General features: G+C 60.3%; 1 protein-coding gene across 1 annotated transcript in view; it reads left to right on the forward strand.

Annotated features, from left to right (window-relative positions):
• POLR2A (RNA polymerase II subunit A) overlaps window positions 1-18386 on the forward strand; it is a gene marked incomplete at its 5' end in the record, with an annotated part of 55448 nt that overhangs the window by 15495 nt on the left and 21567 nt on the right. The window contains 8 exons of the mRNA XM_074571558.1: window positions 4254-4463; window positions 5293-5461; window positions 6435-6529; window positions 8952-9155; window positions 10541-10763; window positions 11940-12123; window positions 16329-16500; window positions 18116-18221. Of these exons, the coding sequence (XP_074427659.1) occupies window positions 4254-4463; window positions 5293-5461; window positions 6435-6529; window positions 8952-9155; window positions 10541-10763; window positions 11940-12123; window positions 16329-16500; window positions 18116-18221 (1363 nt within the window). The remainder of the gene's footprint in view (window positions 1-4253; window positions 4464-5292; window positions 5462-6434; window positions 6530-8951; window positions 9156-10540; window positions 10764-11939; window positions 12124-16328; window positions 16501-18115; window positions 18222-18386) is intronic.

Here is an 18386-nt window from a genome sequence, read left to right on the forward strand (position 1 = left end):
GGTTTTGGGGGCCTGAGGCTGTTCTGGGGCTGTGACGTGGGATTTGGGGGGGATTATGGGGTGTCCACAGAGGGGTTTTCGGGGGCCTGAGGGTGTCCTTGGGCCGTGACGTGGGATTTTGGGGGGCCCTGAGGGTGTTCTTGGGCCGTGATGTGGGATTTGGGGGGGATTTGGGGGGCCTGAGGGTGTTCTCAGGCCGTGACGTGGGATTTGGGGGGCCTGAGAGTGTTCTTGGGCCATTACACGGGATTTGGGGGGCTTGAGGGTGTTCTCGGGCCGTGACGTGGGATTTGGGGGGGCCTGAGAGTGTTCTTGGGCCATTACACGGGGTTTTGGTGGCCTGAGGGTGTCCTTGGGCCGTGACGTGGGATTTGGGGGGGATTTTGGGGGCCCTGAGGGTGTTCTCGGGCCGTGATGTGGGATTTGGGGGGGATTTTGGGGGGCCTGAGGGTGTTCTCGGGCCGTGACGTGGGATTTTGGGGGGCCCGAGGGTGTTCTTTGGCCATTACACGGGGTTTTGGTGGCCTGAGGGTGTCCTTGGGCCATGACGTGGGATTTGGGGGGGATTTTGGGGTGTCCACAGAGGGGTTTTGGGGCCTTGAGAGTGTTCTCGGGCCGTGACGTGGGATTTGGGGGGGATTTTGGGGGGCCTGAGGGTGTTCTTGGGCCGTGACGTGGGATTTAGGGGGGATTTGGGGGGCCCTGAGGGTGTTCTCAGGCCGTGACGTGGGATTTGGGGGGGCCTGAGGGTGTCCTTGGGCCGTGATGTGGGATTTAGGGGGGATTTGGGGGGCCTGAGGGTGTTCTGGGGCCGTGACGTGGGATTTGGGGGGGATTTTGGGGGGCCCTGAGGGGGTCCCTGGGCTGTAACATGGGATTCGGGGGGGATTTTGGGGTCTCCGTGCCCCATAGAAAGGATTTTGGGGTATTTTGAGGTATTTTGGGGTTGTGGTGGGAGCTTTTTGGGGCCGTTACAGGGTCCCCTTGACCCACGGAAAGGTTTTGGGGGCATTTGGGGGCATTTTTCTGTGTGTATTTGAGGGGGTTTTGGGGCTGTGGTGGGAGGATTTGGGGCCCTTGTGGGTTCTCCTTGACCAGAAGAGAGATTTTTGGGGGTATTTTGAGGTATTTTATGGGTATTTTGAGGTATTTTATGGGTATTTTGGGGCTGTGGTGGGAGGTTTTGGGGCCCTTTTGTGTTCTGCTTGCCCCATAGAAAGGTTTTTGGGGTATTTTGAGGCATTTTTTGGCATATTTGAGGTGATTTTGGGACTGTGGCGGGAGGTTTTGGGGCCTTTATGGGGTCTCCTTGCCCCATAGAAAAAATCTTGGGGTATTTTGAGGCATTTTGGGGTATTTTGAGGCATTTTGGGGCTGGATTGGGGAGGCTTGGGGTCTTTGTGGGGCCTCCTTGCTCAGCAGGAAGATTTTTGGGGTGTTTTGGGGCGTTTTTGGGCTGCGTTGGGGAGATTTTGGGGGTCCTTGGGGGTTCTCCTTGGCCTATAGAAAGATTTTTTTGGGTATTTTGAGGTATTCTGGGCGCTATTTTGGGGCATTTTTGGGCTGTGGCGGGAGGTTTTGGGGTCTCCTTGCCCCACGGGAAGGTTTTTGGGTATTTTGAGGCATTTTTGGGCTATTTTGGGGCTGTGGTGGGGAGGATTTGGGGCCCTTATGGGTTCTCCTTAACTCATAGAAAGGTTTTTGGGGTATTTTGAGGCATTTTTTGGCGTATTCGAGGTGGTTTTGGGGCTGTGGCGGGAGGATTTGGGGCCCTTATGTGTTCTGCTTGCCCCATAGAAAGGTTTTTGGGGTATTTTGAGGCATTTTTGGGGGTATTTGAGGTGGTTTTGGGGCTGTGGCAGGAGGTTTTGGGGCCTTTTTGGCATCTCCTTGACCCACAGGAAGCTTTTTGGGGCATTTTGAGGCATTTTTGGGCTGGGTTGGGGAGGTTTTGGGGTCTTTTGGGGTTCTCCTTGGCCCATTTGGGCTGTTTTGAAGTATTTTTGGGGCTATTTGGAGGCATTTGGGGGCTGTGGCGGGGAGGATTTGAGGCCCTTATGGGTTCTCCTTGCCCCACGGGAAGGTTTTTGGGTATTTTGAGGCATTTTTGGGCTATTTTGGGGCTGTGGTGGGGAGGATTTGGAGCCCTTATGGGTTCTCCTTAACCCATAGAAAGGTTTTTGGGGTATTTTGAGGCATTTTTTGGCGTATTTGAGGTGGTTTTGGGGCTGTGGCGGGAGGTTTTGGGGCCTTTATGGGGTCTCCTTGCCCCATAGAAAAGTTTTTGGTGTATTTTGAGGCATTTTTGGGGCTATTTGAGGTGGGTTTGGGGCTGTGGTGGGAGGTTTTGGGGTCTTTTGGGGTTCTCCTTGCCCCATTTGGGCTGTTTTGAAGTATTTTTGGGGCTATTTGGAGGCATTTGGGGGCTGTGGTGGGGAGGATTTGAGGCCCTTATGGGTTCTCCTTGCCCCACGGGAAGGTTTTTGGGTATTTTGAGGCATTTTTGGGCTATTTTGGGGCTGTGGTGGGGAGGATTTGGGGCCCTTATGGGTTCTCCTTAACCCATAGAAAGGTTTTTGGGGTATTTTGAGGCATTTTTTGGTGTATTTGAGGTGGTTTTGGGGCTGTGGCGGGAGGTTTTGGGGCCTTTTTGGCGTCTCCTTGACCCACAGGAAGCTTTTTGGGGCATTTTGAGGCATTTTTGGGCTGGGTTGGGGAGGTTTTGGGGTCTTTTGGGGGTCTCCTTGGCCCATTTGGGCTGTTTTGAAGTATTTTTGGGGCTATTTGGAGGCATTTGGGGGCTGTGGCGGGGAGGATTTGAGGCCCTTATGGGTTCTCCTTGCCCCACGGGAAGGTTTTTGGGTATTTTGAGGCATTTTTGGGCTATTTTGGGGCTGTGGTGGGGAGGATTTGGAGCCCTTATGGGTTCTCCTTAACCCATAGAAAGGTTTTTGGGGTATTTTGAGGCATTTTTTGGCGTATTTGAGGTGGTTTTGGGGCTGTGGCGGGAGGTTTTGGGGCCTTTATGGGGTCTCCTTGCCCCATAGAAAAGTTTTTGGTGTATTTTGAGGCATTTTTGGGGCTATTTGAGGTGGGTTTGGGGCTGTGGTGGGAGGTTTTGGGGTCTTTTGGGGTTCTCCTTGCCCCATTTGGGCTGTTTTGAAGTATTTTTGGGGCTATTTGGAGGCATTTGGGGGCTGTGGTGGGGAGGATTTGAGGCCCTTATGGGTTCTCCTTGCCCCACGGGAAGGTTTTTGGGTATTTTGAGGCATTTTTGGGCTATTTTGGGGCTGTGGTGGGGAGGATTTGGGGCCCTTATGGGTTCTCCTTAACCCATAGAAAGGTTTTTGGGGTATTTTGAGGCATTTTTTGGTGTATTTGAGGTGGTTTTGGGGCTGTGGTGGGAGGTTTTGGGGCCTTTTTGGCGTCTCCTTGACCCACAGGAAGCTTTTTGGGGCATTTTGAGGCATTTTTGGGCTGGGTTGGGGAGGTTTTGGGGTCTTTTGGGGGTCTCCTTGGCCCATTTGGGCTGTTTTGAAGTATTTTTGGGGCTATTTGGAGGCATTTGGGGGCTGTGGCGGGGAGGATTTGAGGTCCTTGTGGGTTCTCCTTGCCCCACGGGAAGGTTTTTGGGTATTTTGAGGCATTTTTGGGCTATTTTGGGGCTGTGGTGGGGAGGATTTGGAGCCCTTATGGGTTCTCCTTAACCCATAGAAAGGTTTTTGGGGTATTTTGAGGCATTTTTTGGCGTATTTGAGGTGGTTTTGGGGCTGTGGCGGGAGGTTTTGGGGCCTTTATGGGGTCTCCTTGCCCCATAGAAAAGTTTTTGGTGTATTTTGAGGCATTTTTGGGGCTATTTGAGGTGGGTTTGGGGCTGTGGTGGGAGGTTTTGGGGTCTTCTGGGGGTCTCCTTGCCCCATTTGGGCTGTTTTGAAGTATTTTGGGGCTATTTGGAGGCTTTTGGGGGCTGTGGTGGGGAGGATTTGAGGCCCTTATGGGTTCTCCTTGCCCCACGGGAAGGTTTTGGGGGTCTTTTGAGGCCTTTTTGGGGTGTAACAGAGAGATTTTCGGGCTCCTCGGGGGTTCTCCTTGCCCCACCGGTGAGATTTTGAAGCGCTTTTGGGGCTGCGCTGGGAGTTTTTTGGGGTGTCCTCTCCTGGCTGGGGGGTGTTGGGTGTTTGGGGGGGGGGGGGTGTTCCCCCTCGGTGGGGGTTTTCGGGGTGCTGACGGGGTGTCCCCCGCCCCACCCGCAGGGGGAGGTGATGAACCTGCTGATGTTCCTCTCGACGTGGGACGGGAAGGTGCCCCAACCCGCCATCCTGAAGCCCCGGCCCCTCTGGACGGGGAAGCAGATCTTCTCCCTCATCATCCCCGGCCACATCAACTGCATCCGCACCCACAGCACCCACCCCGACGACGAGGACAGCGGGCCCTACAAGCACATCTCCCCCGGGGACACCAAGGTGCTGGAGGGCGGGGGGAGGGTCTTGGGTGGCTGATGGGGGCTCGGGTGGTGGGAGACCCTCCAGGACCCCCAAACCCCCTCCCCAGATGCCTCCTGGGACCCCCTGGAGCTCTCCAGGACCCCCAAACCCTCCTGAAATGTGTCTTGAGGGATCCTCAAAACCCTTCAGGACCCTCAAACCTTCCCCAGATGCCTCCTGGGACCCACTGGAGCCCTCCAGGGCCCTTGAACCGTCCCCAGATGCTTCCTGGAGACCACCCAAAGCCCTCCAGGACCCCCGAACTGTCCCCAGATGCCTCCTGGAGACCCTCCCAAAGCCCTTCAGGACCCCCCAAACCCTCCCCAGATGCCTCCTGGGACCCAGTGGAGCCCTCCGGGACCCCCAAACCCTCCCTAGATGCCTCCTGGAGACCCCCAAAGTCCTCCAGGACCCCCCAAACCCTCCCCAGATGCCTCCTGGAGACCCCCAAAGTCCTCCAGGACCCCCCAAACCCTCCCCAGATGCCTGCTGGAGACCCCCAAAGTCCTCCAGGACCCCCCAAACCCTCCCCAGATGCCTGCTGGAGACCCCCAAAGTCCTCCAGGACCCCCCAAACCCTCCCCAGATGCCTGCTGGAGACCCCCAAAGTCCTCCAGGACCCCCCAAACCCTCCCCAGATGCTTCCAGGACCCCCAAACCCTCCCCAGATCACCAGGACACGGAGTCCTTCAGGATGGTTGGGTGAAGCGTGGTGGGGTGGGGGGACGACAACACGGGATCTCTGGAGATGTGTGTTGGGGAGGTCCTGACCCACCCCCCCCCGGCCCCTCCCCACTTTTTTTGGCAGGTGATCGTGGAGAACGGGGAGCTGATCATGGGCATCCTCTGCAAAAAGTCGCTGGGGACCTCGGCGGGGTCCTTGGTCCACATCTCCTACCTGGAGATGGGCCACGACACCACCCGCCTCTTCTACAGCAACATCCAGACCGTCATCAACAACTGGCTCCTCATCGAGGGTCCGTGGGGCCTGGGGGGGGGGAAATGGGGACGGGACACCCGGGGCGGGGGGGATGGGACATCTGGGGACCTTCTCAGCCCGTGTCCCCCGTCTGGGGACCTTCTCAGGCCCCGTCTTTGAGGAGCAAGAGGGGACTTGGGTGTGGGGGGGCCCTTGGACCCCTTTCTGCAGGACAACAAGGACCTGGGTGTCTCGGGGGGTCCTTGGACCCTCATTTTTGGGGACAATGGGGGTCCCGGGTGTCTTAGGGGGGGTTGGACCCACTTTCTTGGCACCAGGAGGACCTTGTTGTCCATGAGGGGGGTCTTGGACCCCCTTTTTTGGGGACAACGGCGGTCTTGGGTGTTTTGGGGGGGTCTTGGACTCCTTTTCTTGGCACCAGGAGGACCTTGTTGTCCATGGGGGGGTCTTGGACCCCCTTTCTTGGGGACAACGGGGGCCTCAGGTGTCCATGGGGGGGTCTTGGTCCCCCTTTTTTGGGGACAATGGGGGTCCCAGGTGTCTTGGGGGAGGTCTTGGACCCCGTTTTTGGCACCAGGAGGACCTTGTTGTCCATGGGGGGGTTTTGGACCCCATTTTTTGGGGGACAAAGGGGGTCCCAGGTGTCTTGGGGGGGTCTTGGACCCCCTTTCTCGGCACCAGGAGGACCTTGTTGTCCATGGGGGGGTCTTGGACCCCCTTTCTTGGGGACAGCGGGGGTCCCAGGTGTCTGGGGGGGGTCTTGGACCCCGTTTTTGGCACCAGGAGGACCTTGTTGTCCATGGGGGGGAGGGCTCTGGACCCCCAGTGGGGACCCCCATTTCTGCCCCACGGTCCTGGGTATCTCCCCCGGCTTCAGGAGGACATGGCGGAAGGTCGGGTTTGGGGCTCGGGACACCTCTTTTTTCGGGGGGGTTGGGGGGGGGGTCACACCCTGAGGTGGGGAGCACCCACCTGACCACCCCCCCCCCCCCCACTTTGTCCCCCCCCAGGTCACACCATCGGCATCGGGGACTCCATCGCCGACGCAAAGACCTACCAGGACATCCAGAACACCATCAAGAAGGCCAAGCAGGACGTCATCGAGGTGGGCTGGGGGGGGGGGGGGGTCCTGGGGGGGCCTCCTTGAGTTTTTAGGGGGCTCCTCGGGGTTTTTTTTTTGGGGGGGGGGGATGGAGAGGGGCCCTGATTGATTTTTGGGGTTCTTTTCATGGTGGGGCGCTGCGGGATTTTGGGGGTCGACGGGGTGGAGTTGAGGGTCCCTGCGGTGCTCGGCGTCTCCCAGCGCCTCGAGGGGGGGGGACCTCCAAGGGGGGGGGGGGGGTGGGGGGGGATGTTTCCCAAAGTTTCGGGGACACCCCCCTCCCCCCTCGGCTCTCTCCGGGATTTTGGGGTGCCCCTGGAGGGGGTTTTAGGGGGGGTTTGGAACGTCCGTCGCCATCTTGGAGCGTTTTAGGGAGCCCCCGGCGATACCAGGACGGTTTCGGGGTGGCCCCAGTTCCCCGAGGACATTTTGGGGTGCTCCCCCCCGGGTTTTGAGGTGTCCCCGCTTCCCCCAGGACGTTTTGGGGTGCTCTCTGGACTTTTGGGGTGTCCCCGGGTCCCCGAGGACATTTTGGGGTGCTCCTCAGGGTTTTGAGGTGTCCCCGGTTTCTCCAGGACATTTTGGTGTGTCCCCAGTTCCCTGAGGACATTTTGGGGTGCTCCTCAGGGTTTTGGGGTGTCCCCAGTTCCCCAGTGACATTTTGGGGTGTCCCCAGTTCCCTGAGGACATTTTGGGGTGCTCCTCAGGGTTTTGGGGTGTCCCCAGTTCCCCAGTGACATTTTGGGGTGTCCCCAGTTCCCTGAGGACATTTTGGGGTGCTCCTCAGGGTTTTGAGGTGTCCCCGGTTCCTCCCGGACATTTTGGGGTGTCCGCAGTTCCCCGAGGACATTTTGGGGTGCTCTCTGGACTTTTGGGGTGTCCCCAGTTCCCCAGGGACATTTTGGGGTGCTCCTCAGGGTTTTGAGGTGTCCCCGGTTCCTCCCGGACATTTTGGGGTGTCCGCAGTTCCCTGAGGACATTTTGGGGTGCTCTCTGGACTTTTGGGGTGTCCCCGGTTCCTCCAGGACATTTTGGGGTGTCCCCAAGTCCCTGAGGACATTTTGGGGTGCTCTCTGGACTTTTGGGGTGTCCCCAGTTCCCCAGTGACATTTTGGGGTGTCCCCAGTTCCCTGAGGACATTTTGGGGTGCTCCTCAGGGTTTTGAGGTGTCCCCGGTTCCTCCCGGACATTTTGGGGTGTCCGCAGTTCCCCGAGGACATTTTGGGGTGCTCTCTGGACTTTTGGGGTGTCCGCAGTTCCCCAGGGACATTTTGGGGTGCTCCTCAGGGTTTTGGGGTGTCCCCAGTTCCCCAGTGACATTTTGGGGTGTCCCCAGTTCCCTGAGGACATTTTGGGGTGCTCCTCAGGGTTTTGGGGTGTCCCCGGTTCCTCCCAGACATTTTGGGGTGTCCCCAGTTCCCTGAGGACATTTTGGGGTGCTCCTCAGGGTTTTGAGGTGTCCCCGGTTCCTCCGTGACATTTTGGGGTGTCCCCAGTTCCCCAGGGACATTTTGGGGTGCTCCTCAGGGTTTTGGGGTGTCCCCAGTTCCCCAGTGACATTTTGGGGTGTCCCCAGTTCCCTGAGGACATTTTGGGGTGCTCCTCAGGGTTTTGGGGTGTCCCCGGTTCCTCCCAGACATTTTGGGGTGTCCCCAGTTCCCTGAGGACATTTTGGGGTGCTCCTCAGGGTTTTGAGGTGTCCCCGGTTCCTCCGTGACATTTTGGGGTGTCCCCAGTTCCCCAGGGACATTTTGGGGTGCTCCTCAGGGTTTTGAGGTGTCCCCGGTTCCTCCCGGACATTTTGGGGTGTCCGCAGTTCCCCGAGGACATTTTGGGGTGCTCTCTGGACTTTTGGGGTGTCCGCAGTTCCCCAGGGACATTTTGGGGTGCTCCTCAGGGTTTTGGGGTGTCCCCAGTTCCCCAGTGACATTTTGGGGTGTCCCCAGTTCCCTGAGGACATTTTGGGGTGCTCTCTGGACTTTTGGGGTGTCCCCGGTTCCTCCAGGACATTTTGGGGTGTCCCCAGTTCCCTGAGGACATTTTGGGGTGCTCTCTGGACTTTTGGGGTGTCCCCAGTTCCCCAGTGACATTTTGGGGTGTCCGCAGTTCCCTGAGGACATTTTGGGGTGCTCCTCAGGGTTTTGGGGTGTCCCCGGTTCCTCCAGGACATTTTGGGGTGTCCCCAGTTCCCCAGGGCCATTTTGGGGTGCTCCCCGCTTCGTCGGAGTGTCCCCACCGATGCCGGCAGGGTTTTGGGGAGGCCCCCAGCCCCTCTGGGATGCTTTTGGGGTCCCCCCCCACGGTTGGGTTCCATCCCTTCCACCTCCCCCCACCCTGCCCTGACACCCCGGGGTGCTCCCCGGGGGTTTTGGGGTGCCCCGGTGACATTTTTTTTGGGGGCGGTGGGGTCGCTGTGGGGTGGCAGGTCATCGAGAAGGCCCACAACAACGAGCTGGAGCCCACCCCGGGCAACACCCTGCGCCAGACCTTCGAGAACCAGGTCAACCGTATCCTCAACGACGCCCGGGACAAGACGGGTTCCTCCGCCCAAAAATCCCTCTCCGAGTACAACAACTTCAAGTCCATGGTGGTCTCGGGCGCCAAAGGCTCCAAGATCAACATCTCCCAGGTCTTGCGGGGCTTCTATGGGGTCTCGGGGGGCTTCTGTGGGGTCTCCAGGGGGTGCCAGGAGGATCTCCGTGGGGTTTGGGAGGGTCCCTGTGGGGTTTTGTAGACCTCTGTGGGGTCTTCTTGGGGGTCTGTGTTGGGGTTGGGCACCAGGAGCTCCAAGGTCAACATCTCCCAGGTCTTGGAGGGCACTACGGGGTCTTCAGGGGTTTCTGTGGGGTCTCGAGGAGGTGTCAGGAGGATCTCCATGGGGTTTGGGAGGGTCCCTGTGGGGTTTTGTAGACCTCTGTGGGGTTTTCTTGGGGGTCTGTGGACCTCTATGGGGTCTTCTTGGGGGTCTGTGTTGGGGTTGGGCACCAGGAGCTCCAAGGTCAACATCTCCCAGGTCTCGGGGGCCTTCTGTGGGGTCTCCAGGGGGTGCCAGGAGGATCTCCGTGGGGTTTGGGAGGGTCCCTGTGGGGTTTTGTAGACCTCTGTGGGGTCTTCTTGGGGGTCTGTGTTGGGGTTGGGCACCAGGAGCTCCAAGGTCAACATCTCCCAGGTCTTGGGGGGCGCTACGGGGTCTTGGGGGGCTTCTGTGGGGTCTCCAGGGGGTGCCAGGAGGATCTCCGTAGGGTTTGTGAGGGTCCCTGTGGGGTTTTGTAGACCTCTGTGGGGTCTTCTTGGGGTTCTGTGGGTGCGTTGGGCACCAGGAGCTCCAGGATGAAGATCTCCCAGATGTTCTGGGCCTCCTTAGGGGCCCCTGGGATGTTTCCTATGGGGCTCTGGGATTCCTGTGGGGTCTGGTGGGACCAGGGTGATCTCTGGGGGGGTTCCTATGGGGTCAGGGACATCCCTGTGGGGTGTGGGGGGCCCCACAAGTCATCACAATGGTCCATGTTGACCTTGGCCTCCAAGATGAAGATCTCCCAGATGTTGTGGGGCTCCTTAGGGGCCCTCAGGATGTTCCCTATGGGGTCTGTAGGGGTTCCTCTGGGGTCCGGGCCATTCCTATGGGTGTGGGGGGCCCCATAAGTCATCACGATGGTCCACGTTGACCTTGGCCTCCAAGATGAAGATCTCCCAGATGTTGTGGGGCTCCTTAGGGGACCCCCGGGACGTTCCCTGTGGGGTCTGGTGGGACCAGGGTGATCTCTGGGGGGGTTCCTCTGGGGTCTGGGCCATCCCTATGGGGTGTGGGGGGCCCCACAAGTCATCACGATGGTCCACGTTGACGTTGGCCTCCAAGATGAAGATCTCCCAGATGTTGTGGGGCTCCTTAGGGGACCCCTGGGACGTTTCCTATGGGGCCGGTTGACGATTATGAGGTCTAGGGCTATCCCTGGCTTCCCCGCCCCACTTCTCATGTGTGTGCGTGTCCCCCCCCCCACCCCCATCTCCCCATAGGTCATCGCGGTGGTGGGGCAGCAGAACGTGGAAGGCAAACGCATCCCCTTCGGGTTCAAACATCGCACCCTGCCCCACTTCATCAAGGACGACTATGGGCCCGAGAGCCGGGGCTTCGTGGAGAACTCCTACCTGGCCGGGCTGACCCCCACCGAGTTCTTCTTCCACGCCATGGGGGGCCGCGAGGGTCTCATCGACACCGCCGTCAAGACGGCCGAGACGGGTCAGCCCCACATATTCTCTCCCCTGCCCTGCCCCACACCTTGTTGTAGGGTGGCACCCTCAGAGCTCCCCCAAACCCTCCCCAGATGCCTCCTGGAGACCCTCCCAAAGCTCTCCAGGACCCCCAAACCCTCCCCAGATGACTCCTGGAGACCCCCAAACCCTTCCCAGATGCCTCCTGGGACCCACTGGAGCCCTCCAGGACCCCCAAACCCTCCCCAGATGCCTCCTGGAGACCCCCAAAGCCCTCCGGGACCCCCAAGCCCTCCCCAGATGCCTCCTGGGACCCACTGGAGCCCTACAGGACCCCCAAACCCTCCCCAGATTCCTCCTGGGATCCACTGGAGTCCTCCAGGAACCCCGAACCTTCCCCAGATGCCTCCTGAAGACCCCCCAAAGCCCTTCAGGACCCCCAAGCCCTCCCCAGATGCCTCCTGGAGACCCCCCAAAGCCCTTCAGGACCCCCAGACCCTCCCCAGATGCCTCCTGGAGACCCCCCAAAGCCCTTCAGGACCCCCAGACCCTCCCCAGATGCCTCCTGAAGACCCCCCAAAGCCCTTCAGGACCCCCAAACCCTCCCCAGATGCCTCCTGGAGACCCCCCAAAGCCCTTCAGGACCCCCAGACCCTCCCCAGATGCCTCCTGGAGACCCCCCAAAGCCCTTCAGGACCCCCAGACCCTCCCCAGATGCCTCCTGAAGACCCCCCAAAGCCCTTCAGGACCCCCAGACCCTCCCCAGATGCCTCCTGGAGACCCCCCAAAGCCCTTCAGGACCCCCAAATCCTCCCCAGATGCTTCCTGAAGACCCCCCAAAGCTCTCTAGGACCCCCAAACCCTCCCCAGATGCCTCCTGGGGATCCCTGAGCCCTCCCCAGATGCCTCCTGGGACCCACTGGAGCCCTTCAGGACCCCCAAATCCTCCCCAGATGCCTCCTGAAGAACCCCCCAAAGCTCTCTAGGACCCCCAAACCCTCCCCAGATGCCTCCTGGGGATCCCTGAACCCTCCTCAGATGCCTCCTGAAGAACCCCAAAGCCCTCCGGGTCCCCTGAACCCTGTCCAGATGCCTCCTGAAGAACCCCAAACCCTCCCCAGATGCCTCCAGGTCCCCCCCCACCCCGCCCTGAGGCTGACGGTGTCCTCGTCCCTTGTCCCCGTCCCCGTCCCCCCCCCGGCAGGGTACATCCAACGGCGGCTGATCAAGTCGATGGAGTCGGTGATGGTGAAGTACGACGCCACGGTGCGCAACTCCATCAACCAGGTGGTTCAGCTGCGCTACGGCGAGGACGGGCTGGCGGGCGAGAGCGTGGAGTTCCAGAACCTGGCCACCCTCAAACCCTCCAACAAGGCCTTCGAGAAGAAGTGAGGGACCTTCCCCCCCCGCCCCCAACCCCCCCCCCAAGGACTGCGGTGGGGCCGGGAGCCACCTGCCCTAGAGCTTTTGACCCGTCTCGGGGGCTCCCAGCTGCTCCTTCTGAGGGTCGGAGCCCAGGGTGGTGTCCCCAGGGTGCCCCTCCCCACCTTAGAGCCCATGGTGGTGTCCCCAGGGTGCTCCTCCCCACCTTGGAGCCCATGGTGGTGTCCCCAGGGTGCTCCTCCCCACCTTGGAGCCCATGGTGGTGTCCCCAGGGTGCTCCTCCCCACCTTGGAGCCCATGGTGGTGTCCCCAGGGTGCTCCTCCCCACCTTAGAGCCCATGGTGGTGTCCCCAAGTTGCTCCTCCCCATCTTGGAGCCCAGGGTGGTGTCCCCAGGGTGCTCCTCCCCACGTTGGAGCCCATGGTGGTGTCCCCAGGGTGCTCCTCACCACCTTGGAGCCCATGGTGGTGTCCCCAGGGTGCTCCTCCCCACCTTGGAGCCCATGGTGGTGTCCCCAAGGTGCTCCTCCCCACCTTGGAGCCCAGGGTGGTGTCCCCAGGGTGCTCCTCCCCACCTTGGAGCCCATGGTGGTGTCCCCAGGGTGCTCCTCACCACCTTAGAGCCCATGGTGGTGTCCCAAGGGTGGTGTCTCCAAGGTGCTCCTCACCACGCTGGATCCATGGTGGTGTCCCCAGGGTGCTCCTCCCCACCTTGGAGCCCATGGTGGTGTCCCCAGGGTGCTCCTCACCACACTGGATCCATGGTGGTGTCCCCAGGGTGCTCCTCCCCACCTTAGAGCCCATGGTGGTGTCCCCAGGGTGCTCCTCCCCACCTTGGAGCCCATGGTGAGTGTCCCCAGGGTGCTCCTCCCCACCTTAGAGCCCAGGGTGGTGTCCCCAGGGTGCTCCTCCCCACCTTAGAGCCCATGGTGGTGTCCCCAGGGTGCTCCTCACCACCTTGGAGCCCATGGTGGTGTCCCCAGGGTGCTCCTCCCCACCTTGGAGCCCATGGTGGTGTCCCCAAGGTGCTCCTCCCCACCTTGGAGCCCAGGGTGGTGTCCCCAAGGTGCTCCTCACCACACTGGACCCATGGTGGTGTCCCCAGGGTGCTTCTCCCCACCTTGGAGCCCATGGTGGTGTCCCCAGGGTGGTCCTCACCACCTTAGAGCCCATGGTGGTGTCCCAAGGGTGGTGTCTCCAAGGTGATCCTCACCACGCTGGACCCATGGTGGGTGTCTCCAGGGTGCTCCTCCCCATGTTGGAGCCCAGGGTCGTGTCCCCAAGGTGCTCTTCACCACACTGGATCCATGGTGGTGTCCCCAGGGTGCTCCTCCCCATCTTGGAGCCCATGGTGGTGTCCCCAAGTTGCTCCTCCCCATCTTGGAGCCCATGGTGGTGTCCCCAGGGTGCTCCTCCCCACCTTAGAGCCCATGGTGGTGTCCCCAGGGTGCTCCTCCCCACCTTAGAGCCCATGGTGGTGTCCCCAGGGTGCTCCTCCCCATCTTGGAGCCCATGGTGGTGTCCCCAGGGTGCTCCTCCCCATCTTGGAGCCCATGGTGGTGTCCCCAGGGTGCTCCTCCCCACCTTAGAGCCCATGGTGGTGTCCCAAGGGTGGTGTCTCCAAGGTGCTCCTCACCACGCTGGATCCATGGTGGTGTCCCCAGGGTGCTCCTCCCCACCTTGGAGCCCATGGTGGTGTCCCCAGGGTGCTCCTCACCACACTGGATCCATGGTGGTGTCCCCAGGGTGCTCCTCCCCACCTTAGAGCCCATGGTGGTGTCCCCAGGGTGCTCCTCCCCACCTTGGAGCCCATGGTGAGTGTCCCCAGGGTGCTCCTCCCCACCTTAGAGCCCAGGGTGGTGTCCCCAGGGTGCTCCTCCCCACCTTAGAGCCCATGGTGGTGTCCCCAGGGTGCTCCTCCCCATCTTGGAGCCCATGGTGGTGTCCCCAGGGTGCTCCTCACCACGCTGGATCCATGGTGGGTGTCCCCAGGGTGCTCCTCCCCACCTTGGAGCCCGTGGTGGTGTCCCCAGGGTGCTCCTCCCCATCTTGGAGCCCAGGGTGGTGTCCCCAGGGTGCTCCTCACCACGCTGGATCCATGGTGGTGTCCCCAGGGTGCTCCTCACCACCTTGGAGCCCATGGTGGTGTCCCCAGGGTGCTCCTCCCCATCTTGGAGCCCAGGGTGGTGTCCCCAGGGTGCTCCTCACCACGCTGGATCCATGGTGGTGTCCCCAGGGTGCTCCTCACCACCTTGGAGCCCATGGTGGTGTCCCCAACTTGGTCCCTTGGTGGTGTCCCCACGTTGGAGCCCATGGTGGTGTCCCCAAGGTGCTCCTCCCCATCTTGGAGCCCAGGGTGGTGTCCCCAGGGTGGTGTCCCCAGGGTGCTCCTCCCCACCTTAGAGCCCAGGGTGGTGTCCCCAAGGTGCTCCTCCCCAACTGGGAGCCCAGGGTGGTGTCCCCAAGCTGTTCTTGCCCCATACGGGTGACATTTTGGTGTCCCCAAGCTGCTCCTGCCCCTTGTAGGTCCCATTTTGGTGTCCCCAAACTGCTCCTGCCCTACGTGGATCCCATTTTGGTGTCCCCAAGCTGTTGTTGCCCCCTGTGGGTGACATGTCGGTGTCCCCAAGCTGTTCTTACCCCACATGGGTGACATGTCGGTGTCCCCAAGGTGCTCTTCCTCAACATAGGTCCCGTTTTGGTGTCCCCAAGCTGCTCCTCCCCAAAGTTGGACCCATCTTGGTGTCCGCAAGCTACTTCTCCTCAGCATTGGGTGACATTTTGGTGTCCCCAAGTTACATCTCCTCAACGTTGGGTGACATTTTGGTGTCCCCAGGCTAGTTCTTCTCTATATGGGTGACATTTTGGTGTCCCCAACCTATTTCTCCTCAACATGGGTGACATTTTGGTGTCCCCAAGCTACTTCTCCTCAACGTTGGGTGATGTTTTGGTGTCCCCAAACTACTTCTCCTTAACATGGGTGACATTTTGGTGTTCCTAAGCTATTTCTCCTCAACATTGGGTGACGTTTTGGTGTCCCCAAGCTCTTTTTACCCCACATGGGTGACATTTTGGTGTCCCCAAGCTCTTTCTCTTCAACGTGGGTGACATTTTTGGTGTCCCCAAGCTACTTCTCAACGTTGGGTGACATTTTGGTGTCCCCAGGCTACTTTTCCTTAATGTTGGGTGACATTTTGATGTCCCCAAGCTACTTCTCCTCAACGTTGGGTGACGTTTTGGTGTCCCCAAGCTATTTCTCCTTAACATGGGTGACATTTTGGTGTCCCCAACCCATTTCTCTTCAACGTGGGTGACATTTTTGGTGTCTCCAAGCTACTTCTCCTCAACGTTGGGTGATGTTTTGGTGTCCCCAAGCTCTTTTTACCCTACACGGGTCCCATTTTGATGTCCCCAAGCTACTTCTCCTCAACGCTGGGTGATGTTTTGGTGTCCCCAAGCTCTTTTTACCCTACACGGGTCCCATTTTGATGTCCCCAAGCTACTTCTCCTCAACGTTGGGTGATGTTTTGGTGTTCCTAAGCTACTTCTCCTTAACATGGGTGACATTCTGGTGTCCCTAACCTATTTCTCTTCAACGTGGGTGATGTTTTGGTGCCCCCAAGCTGCTCCTGCCCCACGTGGGTGACGTTTTGGTGCCCCCAAGCTACTTCTCCTTAACATGGGTGACATTTTGGTGTCCCCAACCCATTTCTCTTCAACATGGGTGACATTTTTGGTGTCTCCAAGCTACTTCTCCTCAACGTTGGGTGATGTTTTGGCGTCCCCAAGCTCTTTTTACCCTACATGGGTCCTGTTTTGGTGTCTCCAAGCTACTTCTCCTCAACGTTGGGTGATGTTTTGGTGTCCCCAAGCTCTTTTTACCCTACATGGGTCCTGTTTTGGTGTCCCCAAGCTACTTCTCCTCAACGTTGGGTGATGTTTTGGCGTCCCCAAGCTCTTTTTACCCCACACGGGTCCCGTTTTGGTGTCCCCGAGCTACTTCTCCTCGACATTTTGACATCCCCAAGCTGCCGCTTCTCGCCGTCGGGTGCCGTTTTGGTGTCCCCAAGCTCTTTTTACCCCACGCGGGTGACGTTTCGCTGCCCCCCCCCCCCCCCCCCAAGCTGCTCCTCCCCAAAGTTGGACCCACCCCGCCGCCCCCCGCCGCCCGTCTCACCCACGGGTGTCCCGTCCCGTCCCCCCCCCCCCAGGTTCAAATTCGACTACACCAACGAGCGGGCGCTGCGGCGGACGCTGCAGGAGGAGCTGGTGAAGGACATTCTCTCCAACGCCCACATCCAGAACGAGCTGGAGCGCGAGTTCGAGAAGATGCGGGAGGACCGGGAGGTGCTGCGCGTCATCTTCCCCACCGGCGACAGCAAGGTGACGTGTGGCCCCCCCCCCCCAAAACCCCCCCCCCCCCCCCCCGGCACCCAGGGGTGGCCTCCGGGGCCACCCCCTCACCCCTGGGGCCGTCCCCGCCCGCTGCCACCGTCCCCTCGTTTGGGGGGTGGGCGCGCGACCTGGCGTCGCCCCGGTTTTTTTTGGGGGGGGGGGGACATGGGGAGGGGCTCCCCCCCCCCTCTGTGAGCCGGGAAGTTCTGCCCTCCCCCCCCCACCTTGCCCTAGGTGGCCATTTATGGGGGGCGGCCCCCCATTTTTGGGGGCGGAGGAGGAGGTTCCGCCCCCCCCCCGCCCCCGTTTTCTCACAGGTGCCTATTTTGGGGGGCCGCCCCCCCCCATTTTTGGGGTGGAGGAGGAGGTTCTGACCCCCCCCACCCCTTGCCTGTAAATGCCCTTTTTGGGGGGCTCCCCCCCCCCCCCCCCCCCGCCCCACTTTTTGGGGTGTAGTAGGAGGTTCCGCCCCCCTTTTCTCACAGGTACCCGTTTTGGGGGGCTGCCCCCCATTTTTGGGGTGTAGCGGGAAGTTTGGACCCCCCCCCCTTGCCTGGAAGTGTCCATTTTGGGGTGCTGCCCCCCCCCCCCCCACCCCGACCCCCGTTTTTGGGGAGCTGGCAGCCTCCGTGGCCCAAATTCGGGGAAACCAACCCAAAATCTCCCCTTTTTGGTGTCTGTTCACCCACCCCAGGCCTGATTCTGGGGGGGCTGACCCCTATTTTTGGGGCGCTGCCCCCCCGGTTTTGGGGTTGTGCCCCCCCCTTCCCCTGTTTTTGGGGGTGCAGACCCCTCAAAGCCCTTATTTTTGGGTGCAAACCCAGAGTTTTTAGGGTACGGGTATCTCTGGGGCTCCGATTTGGGGGTGCTGAGCCCTGGCCCCCCTATTTTTGGGGTCCTGCCCCCCCCGTTTTGGGGTTATGCCCCCCCCTTCCCCTGTTTTTGGGGGTGCAGACCACTCGGAGCCCTTATTTTTGGGTGCAAACCCAGAGTTTTTAGGGTATGGGTATCTCTGGGGCTCGGAGTTGGGGGTGCTGAGTCCTGGCCCCCCTATTTTTGGGGTGCTGACCCCCCCGTTTTGGGGTTGTGCCCCCCCCTTCCCCTGTTTTTGGGGGTGCAGACCCCTCAGAGCCCTTATTTTTGGGTGCAAACCCAGAGTTTTTAGGGTGCGCGCACCCCTGGGGCCCTGATTTGGGGGTGCTGAGCCCTGGCCCCCCTATTTTTGGGGTGCTGCCCCCCCCCGTTTTGGGGTTGTGCCCCCCCCTTCCCCTGTTTTTGGGGGTGCAGACCCCTCAGAGCCCTTATTTTTGGGTGCAAACCCAGAGTTTTTAGGGTACGGGTATCTCTGGGGCTTTGATTTGGGGGTGCTGAGCCCTGGACCCCCTATTTTTGGGGTGCTGCCCCCACCGTTTTGGGGTTGTGCCCCCCGTTCCCCTGTTTTTGGGGGTGCAGACCCCTCAGAGCCCTATTTTTGGGTGCAAACCCAGAGTTTTTAGGGTGCGCGCACCCCTGGGGCCCTGATTTGGGGGTGCTGAGTCCTGGCCCCCCCGTTTTTGGGGTGCTGACCCCCCCGTTTCTCCCCCCCCCCCCCCCCCCCCCCCAGGTGGTGCTCCCCTGTAACCTGCTGCGCATGATCTGGAACGCCCAGAAGATTTTCCACATCAACTCGCGCCTCCCGTCCGACCTGCACCCCGTCAAGGTGGTGGAGGGTGAGTTTTGGGGGGGTCCCAGGGGATCTGGGGACCCCTTAAGAAGGTCTTGGGGGACTTCGGGACCTCCCCCCCCCCCCCAGGAAGGTGCTAAGGGACTTGGGGACCCCCCCCTAGGAAGGTCCAAGGGGACCTGGGGTTCCCCCCAGGAAGGTATCGGGGGAC

This window comes from Larus michahellis, unplaced genomic scaffold (assembly GCF_964199755.1).
Source record: "Larus michahellis unplaced genomic scaffold, bLarMic1.1 SCAFFOLD_360, whole genome shotgun sequence".
NCBI lineage: Eukaryota > Metazoa > Chordata > Aves > Charadriiformes > Laridae > Larus > Larus michahellis.